At 39.1% G+C, this 17,736-nt stretch overlaps 1 protein-coding gene across 10 annotated transcripts in view; it reads right to left on the bottom strand.

Annotated features, from left to right (window-relative positions):
• PAK3 (p21 (RAC1) activated kinase 3) overlaps positions 1–17,736 on the bottom strand; it is a 127,969-nt gene that overhangs the window by 21,425 nt on the left and 88,808 nt on the right. For all 10 annotated transcript variants that reach the window (XM_043895310.1, XM_043895301.1, XM_043895307.1 and 7 more), the window contains 5 exons: positions 8,753–8,801; positions 8,327–8,439; positions 6,307–6,424; positions 4,767–4,866; positions 4,000–4,196 (listed from right to left, as the gene is read on the bottom strand). In XM_043895310.1, the coding sequence (XP_043751245.1) occupies positions 4,000–4,196; positions 4,767–4,866; positions 6,307–6,424; positions 8,327–8,439; positions 8,753–8,801 (577 nt within the window). The remainder of the gene's footprint in view (positions 1–3,999; positions 4,197–4,766; positions 4,867–6,306; positions 6,425–8,326; positions 8,440–8,752; positions 8,802–17,736) is intronic.

The raw sequence follows: 17,736 nt of genomic DNA, 5'->3' as shown, positions 1-17,736 counted from the left end.
AATGTGCCAGGATTTTGACAAAGTAATTCATGATGTCTTTTTTAGATGAAAAGGAGAAATGTGCCCAGAATAAGAGCATGCTCTTTTCTGGTTGAACAACCAGGCTCAAAGAGGGCTGATGAAGAATGGTTTTTTCTGTTTAGACAGGGTTCTACAAGGGACTAGACACAGAGCTTTGTATTGCTATTTGCTCTAGTCCTTGGTGTAAAAACCTGACCTCACTGGTTCTTGAAGCTTCACAGGGATTCTGATGTACAATCAAGGAGGAGAACCACTGGTATAAGATAGGTGGATCCCATACTCTCCTAAATACTGTTTTTAGCCTTCAGATATCTCTTTTTGATACTGATCATTGTCTTCCAAAGATCCAGTGTTTGATATGGCTTCACAGTTGCTTAAAGCAAGGGTAGAAAGAGAACACCTAAAGTTCATCTCAAGTAGGATAAAGGTCTGGAAAGTTACACAGAAAAGGGGTTCCACCCACAGGGTCCAGTAGGATCCTCCACTGGATATCACTGAAACGTTTCACAAACACCAAAATCCCTCAAACCCATTGACAAGAACAGCCCCATTATGTGGAATGCCAAGTTAATAGAGGCACTCTCTTAGTGCTGAGGAAAAAACAACAACAACAAACCAAAGATTTGTTTTATGGAAATGATTGTGCCTCCTTATTTAGAATCAGGTCATTATAATCATAGGTTTACAAAAAGATATCTTCAAATGAACACACAAGTTGGGGAGAGGAGCAGTATACCAACATTTGATTTGCATATCCACAGAGAAAGTTCGAATTTGACTTCAGTCACTTTGGTGAACAGAAAGAACAAGGCACTTTATTATTGGAGGCTGCACCAAAAATGGCTGTGGGTCACAGAACAACACATTCAAGGCCAATTACGTTGAGTGCACAGACTTCAGGCAGTGAGGAACTTGTCTCCTCTCTGTCTCTGAAAGAGTACCAACCTTATAACATTGGTACAGTTAACAACTCTTTAACCTTTAAAAGCCCTTTTATGAGCAAATTAGGTCAATTAGTACAGAGCAATTTACTTTAAAAAAAATCCCAACTGCTTTAAAACTAGGGAGGAAATGTAGCTAATTCCTTGCATCAGTGATATGTTAACAGGCAATATTCCAAGAGGGCTTGCTCAGTTCCAACTGACACAACAGGGACACACACACACACAAGCCACAGCAAAATGCCAACAGCCTTTGAATGTATAGTCCCAGCAGTAACTTCTGCTCCTCAGTGTAACCCGTTCATGGTAATTTATACTGAACCGTGTGGGACCTTCCACTCTTCAGGAGGATGCTACTGTGGAAGGGAAGTGCTTGGGGGGAGTGGGGAATCCAATCTCCCTTCATGAATGGGTAAAAAGTATTCTAAGCATCTGTTCTGTTTCCTTTCTCACTTTTCGATTGATATATAAATCTCTTTCTCCCTTTCCTTACAATGAGTTAGACACCGCGCTAGGTGTTCACATGCATGATTTCATTTAGATTTCATACTAACTCTGCAAGAGAGATATTGTCCCCAATTACACACAGGAAACAGGGCATATAGAGGTTTTGGGTCACCTGCTGAAGGTCACAGAGCTGGCAGGTTGTGGAACCAGGACTTACCCAAATCTGCCTGACTCCATAGGCCAAATGCTTTTCATATTAAAATGTTAGACTTCACTCTACCACTCTGTCTCACTTCCACTTCCTTCCTTTTGTTCATCTTCAAAGCCTAAAGTGGTATACAGGTGGTAGTCTTGGAAGGATGTTAAAGAAAGAAGGACTAAGCCAGCTCTGCCATTTTCTATTTCTCCACACATGCTCTGGTCACCAGAATTCAAGAAAACACAGGCTTCCAAGGTCATGGTATGTGTTTTTCTGTCCAACCTCTCCAGCATTTCAGTGACTATATTTTTCAAATCCCAAATAAGGGCATATAGCCAGGGATACTGGATTTTATTTAAGAGAACAGGAGGACAACATATTCAAAATCAAAACTTAAAAAGTCCTTGTGGCCCCTGGCAAACAAATAGAGGGCTGCCTCCATACAGACTTGATTGAGTCACAGGAGGTTGATCACACACGGAGAATAATGAGCATAGTTACAGTAAATCCTTATCAGTGGAATTCAACAGGGTGGTCTTTCTGACAGATCTTTTTGTTATAGCTGTAATGTAGGCTTCCTGAACCTGTGGCTTGTTAATCTACAAGTACTTGTTTAGATACAAGGCTTCGGATCCTAAGAGACAAGCTGTTAATTATTAGCTCTAATCCCAGGCTAGAAGATGCCCATAAAGATTACAAGTTGTTTCCTTTTTTCTAACAATTAACAGCCTTGCTGAAGAGCGATCAATTGTACTTGGGGAACTGAAGAATGTAATAAATACATTACTGAGGCCAACTGCTTTACAGAGCCATTTATTTAATCCTGAAATTTTGCAAGCTGTAAATTACTCATTAGAAGGCAGAAAGCAAAATAGCCATAATCTTAGTTTAGTGCCTCCAAACTCTGAAGACTTAGAGGAGGAAATCCATGGAAACAAGAGGCCTGGTGTGTTCTTTCACTGCTACTTCTTAAAGGGCAAAGGTGGTTAGACAATAAGGACAAGCCCATGTAATTATCCATAGGTCAGGGGTGGGTTTGATTAAGTTCCTGGAGGACTGACCCACAAACAGTGGGAAAATGCCCCTTCTTTTTCCACTCAGCCCTGCAGGCAGCTAATCACTCTGCATGTCTCACTTCCAGATTGTTTCATGAGCCCAGAGCAATAGCCCATAGCAGTCATTAGGGCACTCACTCCTATCTGTTATTTTCTAATCAGTGCCGGGTCTAAGACAAGAGGCCAACTAGCAGAGAAGAATTAGGAAGGGGCAAAGGGGACACTGTCCCCCTCTCCATACACAGGGAATGCAGCTCCCAATTACAAACTGCTCCATTTCAAAATAACTAGATAATTAGTCTGTAAGTTTCTTTACATGTACCGAAAGCCACATATATTTGGCTTACATATGGATTTTATAAGCTGAACGTGTGAACGCTTAACCATGTACTAAGGGCAATGATTTTTATATACTAATGGTAAAATTCAGTTTTGGACTCCTAGTTGTAAGGAAGCCAACAATATGCAAGATGTCTTTGGCACTGGCACTCTGCATAGGATTTGAGATTAGAATTTGAATTGGTACATGTTTCCTTTTCTTAATAGTGTGATGCCCTTTATATATATAACACAGCTTCTGACTTACCTTTAGGCTTTATTCAACAAAACAGCTCCTGGCTCACTTCTGCACTGAGCAAGCATTTCTTTCATGTTCCTTTGCCTTTCTCTGAATGGGTGTTAGGCTCCAAAATGGAGCTTTTCTCTTCATAGAAGTAACCAGACCACATAAGGATCTAACCTCTGATTTTGCAGTAGCAAACTGAGTTATCCAACATAAACAATTTCCATTCATTTTTAACTTGACAGTCTAATTAAGTTTGTGATTTTGCCAGGCTGGTACTGTGTCTATCTTGTGCTCTATTCAATATCCACCAAGCTGCTGTGGCTCAATAAATCATTACTGATAATGAAACAAAATCTAATTTAAAAAATTTCAGCTGTTCTGGAAATGCATTTATTTACTTTGCTAAAAGTAAGTGTTTCCTATATAGATCATTTAACTGTGACATGTGATAAAAATACTGTTTTCTTCCCACATCTTGCTTTTAAAAAAAGCTATATATTTTTTTGACAGCAGAAAATTGTGCTACAGAATTTTAAAGACCCCTGACATTAGAAATAGTGTTATCAAAGCATTTGAAAAAACTGTTGAGACATCTTAAGAGAAACAGAAAATAAATAACTCACAGTAATTTTGAAAATTACAATTTGGAGCTTCTATGTCACTTGTCCCATCAAAGAGCCCATTCTGGTGACTTTTAGTGGAGACAAGAAATGACATTTGGCTTTTTCCCCTTCCCTGGGGATGAAGGACTTGAGTTTTCTTTTTACTTACCCTGAGTGGATTTTCATTAAGGTAAGGGGGTTCGCCTTCTACCATTTCAATTGCCATAATTCCCAGAGACCAGATATCAACTTTCGGACCATAAGCTTTTCGAGTCACCACCTCGGGTGCCATCCAATAGGGAGTTCCCACCATCGTGCTTCGTTTACTTTGCTCAGGGGTGATCTGGGCACAGAACCCAAAATCAGCTGCAGAGAACAAAAGTCAGTTAAAATCAGCTCAACTTATTTTTCTTTTACGAGAGGTCACTTTCAGATACGGTTGTACCTTCCTTTAGACACTGAGCTTCTGCAACTGCCTCACTCATATCCTTTTGTTATCCGATCTCTCAGCTGCTCCAGACTTTAAACTAGTCTGAAGTAACTGAGTGATATCATTTTTACTAGACCTCAATCCTGGTTCCCTCCCCATATTGTTCCCTCTAACTTATAGAATCTTTCTTTTATTTTTTTTATTTTTAATCTTAAGATTTTATTATGTTTTAGTATTATTTTTGACTATTATAGTATAACTATATATTACAGATTAGGTATTTGTCATCCAGCAGATAGAAACCACTAGATATTCTTAACTATTAACCCTCCCCAAATCTGGTCACAATACAGGAATACAACGTGAAAAAAATGCTTCACCTCAAACTGGCCTCTAAATGCCTTCAAACCCTCACTCTCAAGAGCCCTTTTCTTCTCAAGATAGACAGTAAAAAAGCATAAATCCCCTGACACTCTCTCACATGCCATCTGAACCATAATACCTACTCAATTTGACAGAGCCATCCATCCCAAGGAGAATATTGTCACTCTTTATGTCTCTGTGGATCACTTGGTTTGAGTGCAAGAAATCCAGAGCTTGGAGGCACTATTGTATCAGGAAGAAAAAAGTTCTAGTTATATCACAAAATGTTTTTAAAAATGTGTTTCATTTCTAGATAAATTTTGGGCAAGGGTACAAGCTTAAGTTGTCAGGTGAAATAAATTAAATGTTTCAAAGCCATTTTGAAATCATGTTACCATTTACATCAGTGATGCAACTTAGCATTATACATATGAAAGCTCCTGAATCAGACTTGGCCACAAAAAGTGACGGTGTGGTAAGTAGCACTACATTGTTAATACAGTCGAATGAACCAATTACTATAATCATACTTGGACCTACTTGTCTGAAGAATATGGATTCGGCTTGATCTGTTACAGATATAGTAAGCATCTGCTTCTGGGATATGATTAGATTTAGAAGGTCTGGAGTGGGACCTAGGAATCTGCATTTAAAACTAGTGCCCCAAGCTAGTTCTGATGGACAGATAGCCAGGTTCAGGAACCACTTCTAGGCTCTGAAGTAACTATAAGTACTAGTTTGGAAATGGCTTTGTGTTGTAATACTAAAAGATGAAACCACAGGCTAAAGGCTGAAGAATCCCCTGAATATTTTAAGTTTGATTTATTGTATGAATAGAAAATATATGAATTTGGTGGATATGTGTACATATTTGGGGAGGAAGAAATGGGAATGAGAGGACAGCAGAAGGAGGAAATTTAAGTGAATAACTTAAAAAACAATGAAAGGCTAGCTGACATTATTTGGCTTTGTTTTACTATCACTGATTTTCAAGTTTCAGTGGGTCAGAGTTCCTACTTGTGTCTATAGAAAACTTCAATGAATAGAGGGTAGAGGGTAATGCTCAAGATAAGACTCCAATGAGGAGTGTTTTTTTTTAAATATTGAGAAAATTAATATAACAAAATATCCTAAGTTTAGTTTGAAACTGGGGATATGTCACTGTTATTAGAAAACAGGCAGACACTCAGACCCATTGGAGGGGTCTGAGGGAGTTTCAAGATTGTACTGTGAAAGCAACTACTTTCTGGACTGAGGGAGGACCTCGTGTAAGCTACCTTCCAGAAAATGATGGGGTTATAATGTGATCTGTATATGTACATGGCTTATATTGCATAGACAAGGCAAAATAACTATCATATAAAAATTCCCCCCAACCAGGAAGAAGTTCCATGTCAACATTACTGACTTCCATATTCACTAAGACTCCATTAGGCAGGCTTAGATATGGTACCCCGTGAATGGTATAATAGAATTCAGAAAGATCCATTACAAAGCAACTAAAATAAACAAGGAGCTGGGGAGAGAGGGTTAGGATTTAAATTGTTGTTAGGATCTTCAATTGTTTTTTAGTATAAAAGATGCGCTATTGATACTTTGACGTTATAAACAGTTTGAATAATCAAAGATAAAAAACTGCCAATGTGGGTGTTCTCATCAGTCAAAAATGTTCTATTTTCTTACCTCTCTGCAGACAGCTGCTATCTGTCCTTCATCCATACAGGTCTCTGTGACCACATCAGTCAAAGAGCCACCAGCCAAGTATTCCATGACTACCCACAGTTCATCACCCACTAAGTAGCTACAACAAGAGAGGAAAAAGACATTGACTCAGGCCTAAGGAAGTGGAGACCCTTCTATATTTCCATTAAGAAGGCAATGTGCAGTCAGTCTCTGCATTTGGTCATGTTATATAACAAGAGAAAAATATCAGTTATGCTTATGAGACACTTCCTTTATCTTAGAAGAGAATATGCATGGAAATCAAAGGATCATGAGATGAAAGTGCACCATGGAAGGAAGGAAAAGAGCAAGGAAGTCTTTGGTGACTGACTACTGTCAGTCATTCCACTGTAGAAAGCTAATTTCAATGAACAGGATTGGTGAATAGCCCTTTTGGATCATTCAAGCCATAGTGTTGACCTCCTGGACTGAACTGCCCCATGACACAATTTTATAGGATAATGTACTCACATCTCAGCATTATTTTTGATGCTACTCAATTAATTACTGAAATCTTCAGATATTCAGTGAATCAAAGAGAATCAAAGAATCATGTTGATGTATGGGAGAAACCAATATAATATTGTAATCCTTTATTGGATTACAATCCTTTACAATCCACAATATTGTAATTTTTAATCCTTTGATTAAAGTAAATAAATTTTTAAAAAGAGAATCAAAAAGATTCAAGTTGGCAATGGATTTATTGCACTGAAGTCTCAGTTCTGATAGAAGTCGGTTATCACATGCCCATTATCTTTAAGTAGGTATTGAGAAGCACCTCCCACAAGATCAAGTATGGGAAGGCAGGTCACCAGAGCAAATTCAAACCCCTAGGATAATCTGAAGGCATTTTAACAGTATGATCAGGTCTGTCTTTCCCCCTGTTTAGCAAGAGAGAGGCATTACAATGACTGGAACAATCCCAACAATCCTATCCTGCTCCCAGCTTGACGTCAGTATGAGAGGCATTACAATGAATGGAACAATCCCAACAATCCTATCCTGCTCCCAGCTTGACGTCAGTATGAAGCAAGACTTTCTATCCAGTGGTGTTCAAGCTGCAGTGCCCATAAGATTTACTCAGAAAGCTTGTTCAAAAGGAAAATTCTCATTAAAATTCTCATTTCACAAAAATGAAATACCTCAGTAGTTATGGAGAATGGCCTAGAAATCTGCATTTTTTTACAAATGCAGTTTTTACAAAATTACAAAAGCAGAGAAAAGTGACTCTGCTGTAGTTGGCCCCTAAATGACACTTGTTTTGGCCCCTCTTCTGCCTCCTTTCTGTACCACTGGTCCACCTGGTATAAAACACAGAAAGCGAGATCTTAAGCTCACTGAGGTTGTAGACTTGGTCTTATTTCCTTTGTATCAACCCAGAGTACACAGCACAGTGGTGCTAAACAAACACATTGAAATTGAATGAGACAGATATTAAATCACAAGTAAAGAGTTAGTGCTGTTTTTAAACACCTATTAATAACACACTGCTAACATAACTGATGAAAGAGACATTAATTACCTGGTCTAGGAAAAAGGTTTGAGATTAAAGTCTCAATTCCCTAGACCTCACTGTCAGTTCATCACAAAGCACCCATTAAAGCAGGGCCATTGTAGTCTGTCTTCTTTACTTAGATAGCCAGAGACTGCATTGGCTCCAAACACTTGATTAAATGTTTAAAACACCACAGCTCTCTACTATATGCCATAGTCTGTTTCCTGGCAATACAGAACCACAGTCTTCAAAAGAAAATTACACAAACTGCTCATGTTTAGAAGCAACACCATAAAATGTGTCTTCAAATGTTTAATGGGCGGACAAAGATAAGTGGGTACAAGTTTAGCAATAGAGCTGATGCTGTTTTGTAGCATTTGAAAGATATTTGCAGAATGGATGCTAAATGAATAGATCCTAAATAATTGACCATGAAAATTATATCCCATAAAGAAAACAAGTAAATGATGAAAAAAAACTTACCTATCTAAATAATTAACAATATTGGGGTTCTTATTTTCCCTCATGACCAGAATTTCATTAATAATTAATTCCTTTTTGGGCTGCTGTTGAAGGTTCATCTGCTTTATGGCCACCTGAATCATGATTAAAAGATAAGAATGAATTACCATCATTAGACTAAACACAAGCATCCATATTTTTCAGCAACAGAGTCAGACATACAAATTATTTATCTTACTAGGATTTTTCTTAATGCCACAAACCCATGCTCCTTTTCTTTGGTCAATCATGAATTCATCACTCACAGCAGATACTTTGGACATCAATGAAGGAAACTTATGTCAACCCAGTGCTACCCATTTTGTCAGGCACAAATGCCATCAAAGAAGAATTCTGATCAATACAAATAAAGGAAAGTAAAAGTCAGAAATGAATGTTAATGCTTACCTCTTGTCCTGTGGCAATGTCCAGCGCTGTATAAACAGTACCTGAGGCCCTGTGAAGGCAAAAGTTATCAAATGAATAAGCAATTGAAGTGTTATCAGTATATTTCATTTGGAATAATATGTAACTATTTTCAGGAGAGGGAAATCAGAAAACTCCAGATTAAAGGATGAAGTACAAAAGGAACAACCATTTTGGACAGTAATTGCTTCCCAAACTATCACAATGTATCTCTATTGGTGGGTCAGAAACTCTAATCAGATGTTATGTGTGCCATGGAACTAGGCAGTCATGAATTGAGCAAAATGGCCTTGTTCCTTCTAGGAAACTCCTGGAATATTTTTAATACTCCTTGAACGTTGCACAACCAATACTGCAGTCCTTGATTAAACACTTTAGGAAAGATTATATCATCTTTTGCTTAGACAACTGTAAATTAATCTTTGCTTTTAACATATGGACAGACTGGCTTTTTCATATATTTCTAATTCTTAAGAATATCTTCATCTAACAAATCAATCATTCCCAACGCTGTAATTACCTATATTATCAACATATGGAGGAATAACAACGTGGCTTTACTCTTAAGCCTTTTTACCTTTTTGTTAAACTTCTCAATAGCTTCTACTCTTAGGTTTCACTCCAGCCCACTATCTTTTAAAGTCTATCATTCCTTAAATCTTGGTAGTACTTATGCTTCTATTATAACTTCAGTTATAGGGTTCCCTTGCTTTGAAAATAGAAATTGTCTAGTAAAGCTGTATGCAGGGGAACTTTCTGTGAAACACACATGCATTCTGAACCACCTCCCTACTGCCATCCCCAAGAAAAAAGAAAAGCTTAGTCAATTTCATTGACATGTTTGTGGTGAATAAAGGAATGAGGATAGAGGTCCATTCTATGATTAAGCAGGTACTATAATGCCGCAATTTTATGATTTAAACTCTCTGGTAACTGCTGTTTCTCCTCTGCTTTCTGGTTATCTCCCTGGCTGTTTTGGTTTGTGACTCTAGGAATTCTTTCCTTATGTTATCTATTTCCTTGTTTTCCTCTCCCTTCCTCTCCGTGGATCAGCCAAACTATTTCTGACAGGCATAAGAAGTTAACATTACCTGTTCCTAGGGAATAAAATAGGTGGTGTAGTAGAAGGAATATTTGCTAACCGAGATCTGAGTTTTACTATCTGCCCTAACAAACTATATGATCTTAGGCTAGTCATTTCCCCTTTCTGAGTTTCAGTCCTCTCACTCAGAAAATGGTGATCACAATTGTTATTGTAAACGTATAATATATAATATATTGAGCATGTTGTGTTCTACACTAAGAATTTGATATAAATTATCTTGTGCAATCCTTACCATGTTTCTGTAAGGCAAGTGCTTTTACCCCCATGTTACAGATGAAAAGCCTGAGGCTGGGAGAGGTTAAGTAACCTGCCCAAGGTTATACAGTTTACAGTCCAAGGCCATCTGACTCCCTGACCTATAAAATACAGGAAAGGGGCCATCTCATTACTAAGGTTCTTTTATTCCATGATCTAGAATCCAAGGACTCTACTGCCCTCCTCACTCGGTGAGGATATTTAAATAGCCATTGGAATGAGACTGAAAAAGCACACTTGACTAATAGATTCTACCTAAATTTGGTTATTTCAGATATTCCTCAGGATCAAGGGTTTTATTAAATCTGTCTCAATTTCATGTTTGAGTCACTGGGTGCAGAGCACATAGTTGGCGCTCAAGAAGTATTTGTTCAATGAACAAATTAATAAAAGTCTTTTCAAGGAAACATGTAATTGCAATAAAACCATTCCTTTCTGTGAAGGAAACATTTCTTCTACTTAAATCTATGGAAAACACTTCTTTCTTGGAATAAGCTATCAGACATTCCCAATTTTCAGGGGCCAGTTTGTGATTTGTCCTTCTGAACTCAGAATTGCCTGGGTTCAAAGGACTAGATCATCTCAACCTGGTGTGTATTTCAGCTGCATAAGCCCTGAGCAATTACTTAAATCTATTTGCAGAGTGAGAGTGATTCAAACATGCCTTTACTTGGTTTATTCCTATATCCTCAGGCAACTTGCATAGCTCCTTCAGAGGCAAAAAAGTGATGACGTCTGCAAAATGAGCATCTATCTCATAGCGCTGCAGAGAATAGAATGGCACAATCTATAAAAACATTCAGCTCTGTGCCCAGATGAGAGGTGACACTGAATCAGTAACTGCTATGCTTTTATTTCTACTTTACATTGGAGGATAGTTGATTTACAATGTCGTGTTAGTTTCAGGTGTACAGCAAAGTGAATCAGTTATACATACACAAATATCTACTCTTTTTCAGATTCTTTTCCCATATAGGTTGTTACAGAATACTGAGTAGAGTTCCCTGAGTTGGGTCCTTGTTGATTATCTGTTTTTATATACAGTATTGTGTATATGTTAATTCCAAACTCCTAAAGGTGGGGGATGGTAGCTGTTATTATTATCATTTATTGCTGCTATTGCTGTTATTGGTTTTATTCACTGAGTCATTACTTAGACCTTCCCAATCTCCCAGCCAAAGCACCCTTGCTAGTGTCTGCCCCTAAATTCAGAAAGGACAAAGGACAAAGGCGACCTATTTGAACACTTTTTAGAGCTCCCTCATCTGTTTTTTTCTCCCTTAGGAAAGTGGTTTTTGCCTTTTTCTTTAAGTTTGGAATGTCTGTCAAATGAAGCCTCATGGATAAACCCTCAATATAAAATGGGAGGGTTAAACTATAAATGGGAGGGTTAAACTGCTCAAGTTAAACTAAGGGAGTTTATGTGACACACCCAGTGCTCTGTGACAACCTAGAGGGGTGGGATAGGGAGGGAGGTGGGAGGGGGGCTCAGGAGGGAAGGGACATATGTATACCTATGGCTGATTCATGTTGATGTATAGCAGGAACCAACACAATACTGTAAAGCAATTATCCTCCAATAAAAGAAAGCTAGGGAGAGAGGCCCCAAATTCTTGTCCAAGTGGCCTTCCCCTTATTCACTGCTCTGCCCCCACCCCCAAGTCCATTTCCACTGTCCTAGGAGCTAAAATTGCGATTGATTTAGAATACAAGGGGGATTAGTCATTAGCATCTCCCAGAGCTCTATCTTTCAAATCCTTGACCTTTGCTTTCCCTATCTCCCTCAGCATTTCATTGTCTTAAAATTGTTAAGAGTACTAACCCTGGAAGCCCAATAGCCAGGGTTTTATGGCATTCTGTGGTATAGTATTGCCACAAATCCCTACTCCACAGAAGTTTAAAGACCCTAAAACTCTAGGACATGAGTTATTAACTCAAAGACAAGACTTTCCCCTCATTTCCCCTCCCCCACCTTATTGCATATATGCCACTGTCCAGGGGCAGCCATTTTCTCCTTCCCTCCAACTCTGTTCCCAGTCTTAAAATGGGGTTAGCCTCCTCTACCCAACTTCTCACCCCTCTAGGCCCACACCAACATGTTGTTAGGCATTCAGAATTCATTGCTCTCACCAATAAGTTATTGATCGGCCCAACATTCAACCTTTGTAGAATTCTCAACACAAATGCACAAACTCAGGTACTAATCTTCAGAGTAAAGATTGATGCCTGGTCTCCAGCTACATTTCAGCACTCCCAGTACTTCTCCACCCTTCAGTTCTGATGCCTTTCCATATTTCAGCAACTTAATATTCAACTGTTAAATGTGAATCTCTCTTTCTCTTATTCACCTACTAGAGCACTATATCTGTCCACTGATGGGTTAAGGACAGTAGGCCTCATCTCCATCAACTCAAACTTTCTGGGGTTCAAATCCTCCACACAATTCCTAGTTGTGTGATACCAGGTAAATCATTTAACCTCTTTGTGGCTCAGGATTAAAGGAAGATTAAATGTGCACACTGTTTAAAACCAGTTCTGGCATATAATATTAATAATTGTCCAATAAATAACAATATTAGTAATAATGATAATCATTATTTGGTTGATCGCTATCTAATATATCCATTAAGTTTCCAAATTATAATCTGTGGATCACTAGAAATTTTTTTAAGTATCTAGGAGTTTCCAAGATATCTTGGTGTTTCAAATTCATAAGAGAAATTTGATACTTACCTAAGATGAAGTTAATTAAAATATCACATACATTTCCTTTTAGTGAGAATTACATCAACTTGTGATTGCATGTCTCATGCTGATCAAACGCTCTAAGTAGCAGTTATATGTTTTTGTTTTTTGTTTTTATTTTTGCTTCACCAAGTATGGGAAATAAGCTATAATAAATATAGTTTAATAGTTATTATTATTTACAATCTGGAGTTCATAAAGACAAATAATTGAAGGAATCTTTGCTGGTAAGGTTGGGAAGTACTTTCCTTGTAATAGCTGATGCACAATAGTGTGTAGTCACAAAGAAACAGTCTTTGTGTCAACAAGATGCCACAGTAATTCCAAAAAGACAAACTTTGCAATAGCTGTGGTATGTTGAAGTATCTCATTGGGTATCTTTATAAAATCTGTTAATCACTTTCACAGAAAAATAAGTCAGTATCACATAGCACTTTAGGAGATAATAATGGCAGAAATCAAAGTGACAAAGGTGGCAGTTAAAACCCCTAATCCTCTAGTATATTGGGGCTGAGGTGCTAAAATGGTCAACATCGTCTGTTTGATTTTTATGGCATTTAATTACATTGATCCCTTTTATTCTCCTATTGCAGTTATACTGAAGCCAGATTGCTGTAGGGAGAACATTTGTTTATGATGGGGATTTTGTGTATTCCAAACCTTAGTCCTTCAGATGGTATAAAGAAATCATGCCTTATCAGGACCCAAGGGAATATAGAGATCATCCAGGTTAACCTCCTCACTACAGATGAGAAACCTGAAGCACAGAGAGTTTGGTGAACTACGATTCAAGAATATTAAACCAATAGATTGCTCAACTGTTGGGCCTCATCAGCAATTACAGTGTAATGTGTACTGCTGGGTTCTTGGCATCACATTAGATGCTTTGTCAACAGTTTCTTCCTGACCTGGCCAAGAACTTAATACTCAAATGGAAACACTGGCATCTAGCCTAAAGGGTCCAAAAAGAAACAAACAATTCACTATTTCTTCCTTTTCCTCTCAAGACAAGTCAGTTTATGCATCAGCAATCTTCATCACGTTTTGATGTTTCTTGCTCAGAGCCAATGTCAACCAATGATCATGAGCAGCTGCCAAAGCAGTGATATGGTAGGACTTATAATTTAAATAAATTACTCTGATTTCAGCATCGAAATAGATTAGAGGCAGTAAAGAAGGGCAGGCCAGTGGGGCTAGGACGAAGCTCTTGCTCTGGGAGAAAATGGAAAGAGGACTAGAGGGTTCAAAGAGGTTCAAGGAGAGCCTCATGGGAATAAAAGTGAGAAAGCAAGAAGGATAGGGCATTAATCACATCTGAGGTTTCATAAGTATAAAATCTGATGCTCATGAGATCATAGTCAAGAGTTTAATCCACATTTAGGTTGGCTATTTTTTACATCTACTTCAACTTCTATTGCTGCTGCTAGAAAAGACTGTATTATTTATTGAGCCTTACATTCTGCCTGCTCTCTGTAAATGGATGAGCTCACTTAATGTTCACCCTATACAACCCTATGAGGTAAGTTCTATTATCTTTCTTTCACAAATGAGGAAATGGGAACTGGGAAATGGTAAGTAGCTTGCCTAAGGTTACAGAGGGTCAGCAGCTGAGCTAAAAAATACATCTGTTTGATCCACAGCCCATGGTCTTAGCCACCATTTCATGCTCTGCTACAGAAATTTAGGATTTTAACAATGCAAGTGTGGTACTTCCCAAAGCCCGCATTTGTATCTACTATGCTAAGCTGCCTCCGTAAAATATTTCTCTTGTCTCTAATTTTCTACTCACTTAGTCCATGTGCCCTATTGTGAACCATTTAACATGTCCCTGGACACAACCAGAGATCAAATTGCCAACATTCACTGGATCATCGAAAAAGCAAGAGAGCTCCAGAAAAACATCTATTTCTGCTTTATTGACTATGCCAAAGCCTTTGACTGTGTGGATCACAATAAACTGTGGAAAATTCTGAAAGAGATGGGAATACCAGACCACCTCACCTGCCTCTTGAGAAACCTGTATGCAGGTCAGGAAGCAACAGTTAGAAGCAGACATGGAACAATAGACTGGTTCCAAACAGGAAAAGGAGTACATCAAGGCTGTATACTGTCACCCTGCTTATTTAACTTATATGCAGAATACATCATGAGAAACGCTGGGCTGGAGGAAGCACAAGCTGGAATCAGGATTGCCGGGAGAAATATCAATAACCTCAGATATGCAGATGACACCACCCTTATGGCAGAAAGTAAAGAAGAACTAAAGAGCCTCTTGATGAAAGTGAAAAAGGAGAGTGAAAAAGTTGGCTTAAAGCTCAACGTTCAGAAAACTAAGATCATGGCATCCAGTCTCATCACTTCATGGCAAATAGATGGGGAAACAGTGGAAACAGCGGCTGAGTTTATTTTTTGGGCTCCAAAATAACTGCAGATGGTGACTGCAGCCATGAAATTAAAAGATGCTTACTTCTTTTTTTTTTCCTTTCTTTTTCTTTTTTTTTTTTTTTTTGCTACCCTGAGCTTGGCGGAGCGCCCTCCCAAGCCCTGACCTGAGCGGGAAGTTTTGTTTTGAAAAGGAGTGGGTCAGTGTCGTTCGTGATTTGGGAAGGTAACTAGTTCCAGGTACAAACTCCCGGATAACAGCAGGTATGCTGCTGCTACTGCTAAGTCATGTCAGTCGTGTCCGACTCTGTGTGACCCCATAGACGGCAGCCCACCAGGCTCCCCCGTCCCTGGGTTTCTCCAGGCAAGAATACTGGAGTAGGTTGCCATTTCCTTCTCCAATGAAGATGCTTACTTCTTGGAAAGAAAATTATGACCAACCTAGACAGCATATTAAAAAGCAGAGACATTACTTTGTCAACTAAGGTCCGTCTAGTCAAGGCTATGGTTTTTCCAGTAGTCACGTATGGATGTGAGAGTTGGACTATAAAGAAAGCTGAGTGCCAAAGAATTGATGCTTTTGAACTGTGGTGTTGGAGAAGACTCTTGGGAGTCCCTTGGACTACTGCAAGGAGATCCAAGCAGTCCATCCTAAAGGAGATCAGTCCTGGGTGTTCATTGGAAGAACTGATGTTGAAGCTGAAACTCCAATACTTTGGCCACCTGATGCAAAGAGCTGACTCATCTGAAAAGACCCTGATGCTGGGAAAGATTGAGGGCAGGAGGGGGAGGGGAAGACAGAGAATGAGATGGTTGGATGGCATCACCGACTCAATGGACATGAGTTTGGGTAAACTACAGGAGTTGGTGATGGACAGGGAGATCTGGCATGCTGCAGTTCATGGGGTTGCAAAGAGTCGAACACGACTGAGAGACTGAACTGAACTGGAAACAATAAGTTTGATTCCTTTGAAAGAACTGTAGAAGATAGTTCTTCCTGTTTTTGAATCAGTTAAGACTGGTCATGCAGCCAAGAGTGAATTGGACCTAGAATTAGTTCTTAGGACTAGACTTTATCTTCTGCTGAGTATATAAGATACATGTACTCCTTGTAGGCCTCTATGTAGAAACTGTCTCACTATATTAATGAGTTTGATATAAAAATATATAGATATCATATTTTCAATACTACCACACATTTACTTTTTTGGTAAGACATGTTCTTTAATGGGCTTCCCTGGTGGCTCAGTGGTAAATAATCCACCTGCCAATGCAGGAGAGGTGGGTTCAATCCCTGGGTCCAGAAAACTCCCTGGAGAAGGGAATGGCTACCCACTCCAGTATTCTTGCCTGGAGAATCCCATGGACAGAGGAGCCTGGCAGGTTACAGTCCATAGGTTTGCAAGAGTCAGACATGATTTAGCAACTAAACAATGGCTAAACAACAGTCCCTTAGGGCTCAGGAATGGTAACAATGTTACCATTACTGGCAATAATGCTGCCAGAAAAGAAGAGATTCAGAGTTTCTTATAATTTGTCACTCAAAACTTTATCACTAAATTAAAAAAAAAATAAAATTGTGCAAAAATCATGTTATCTCAGTACCTTTTTAAGTATACAGAATGTGGCAATGGGCCAGGTGAGATAGTCTTTAATTACTAGGATTATAAACAGGAACAGGCAATTTTTTTGTTCTTTAGCTAGGGCATGATTTTCCCCAGTGTATTCATGGTCATCTAATTCTAAATAGAGCTGTAACACATTATGGGTGTGGGGCCAGGGACCTCAGTGGGTTATAGTCCAGTGATAATGAGGCCACATTTACAAGGCTTAATCCCTGGAAAGGCCTGCTAACTCTCAACTACTCACTCCAACATTAAGTCTAAGCAACTGTTTCCCAGTGTGCACCATTGGTTTCAAGAGGGCCTAGAGAGGAAAAAGGTAGGGAAGGCAGGTGGCTTAATACAAACTCATTACTGTGGCTGGAAAAAAACAACCTGAAGTGCAACCTCTGCTAATGGTGGCTGATTGAGTGGTGTCATCATTCTTTACAAGGGATAGCACACAACACAGTGCATTTAAGAGTATTAAGTAGAACTGTGTTTGAGTGTCTCCTGTGGATGTACAGGTCAGCAGTGGACTGCTGCAGGGGCAGGGGCTCTGGATGCAGCATGGGTATGGCATAAGCTCTCTTGGAGGAGATCGCCATCAACCCCAACACAGAGCTGCCAGAACTTACACAGGACTGGGGAAACAGACTCTCAGAGGGCACAAACAGAACCTTATGGGCACCATGACCCAGAAGAAAGGAGCAGTGACCGCATAAGAGACTGACCCAGACTTGCCTGTGAGTGTCCAGGAGTCTGTGGTGGAGGTGTGGGTCGGTGGTGGCTTGCTGCAGGGTTGGGGGCACTGAGTACAGCAGTGTGTGCATGGGACCTTTAGAAGGAGGTCTCCATTATCTTTATTACTTCCGCCA

The sequence above is a fragment of the Cervus elaphus genome, chromosome X (assembly GCF_910594005.1).
Source record: "Cervus elaphus chromosome X, mCerEla1.1, whole genome shotgun sequence".
In the NCBI taxonomy this organism is placed as follows: Eukaryota; Metazoa; Chordata; class Mammalia; order Artiodactyla; family Cervidae; genus Cervus; species Cervus elaphus.
This window is presented reverse-complemented; position numbering and strand designations above follow the sequence as displayed.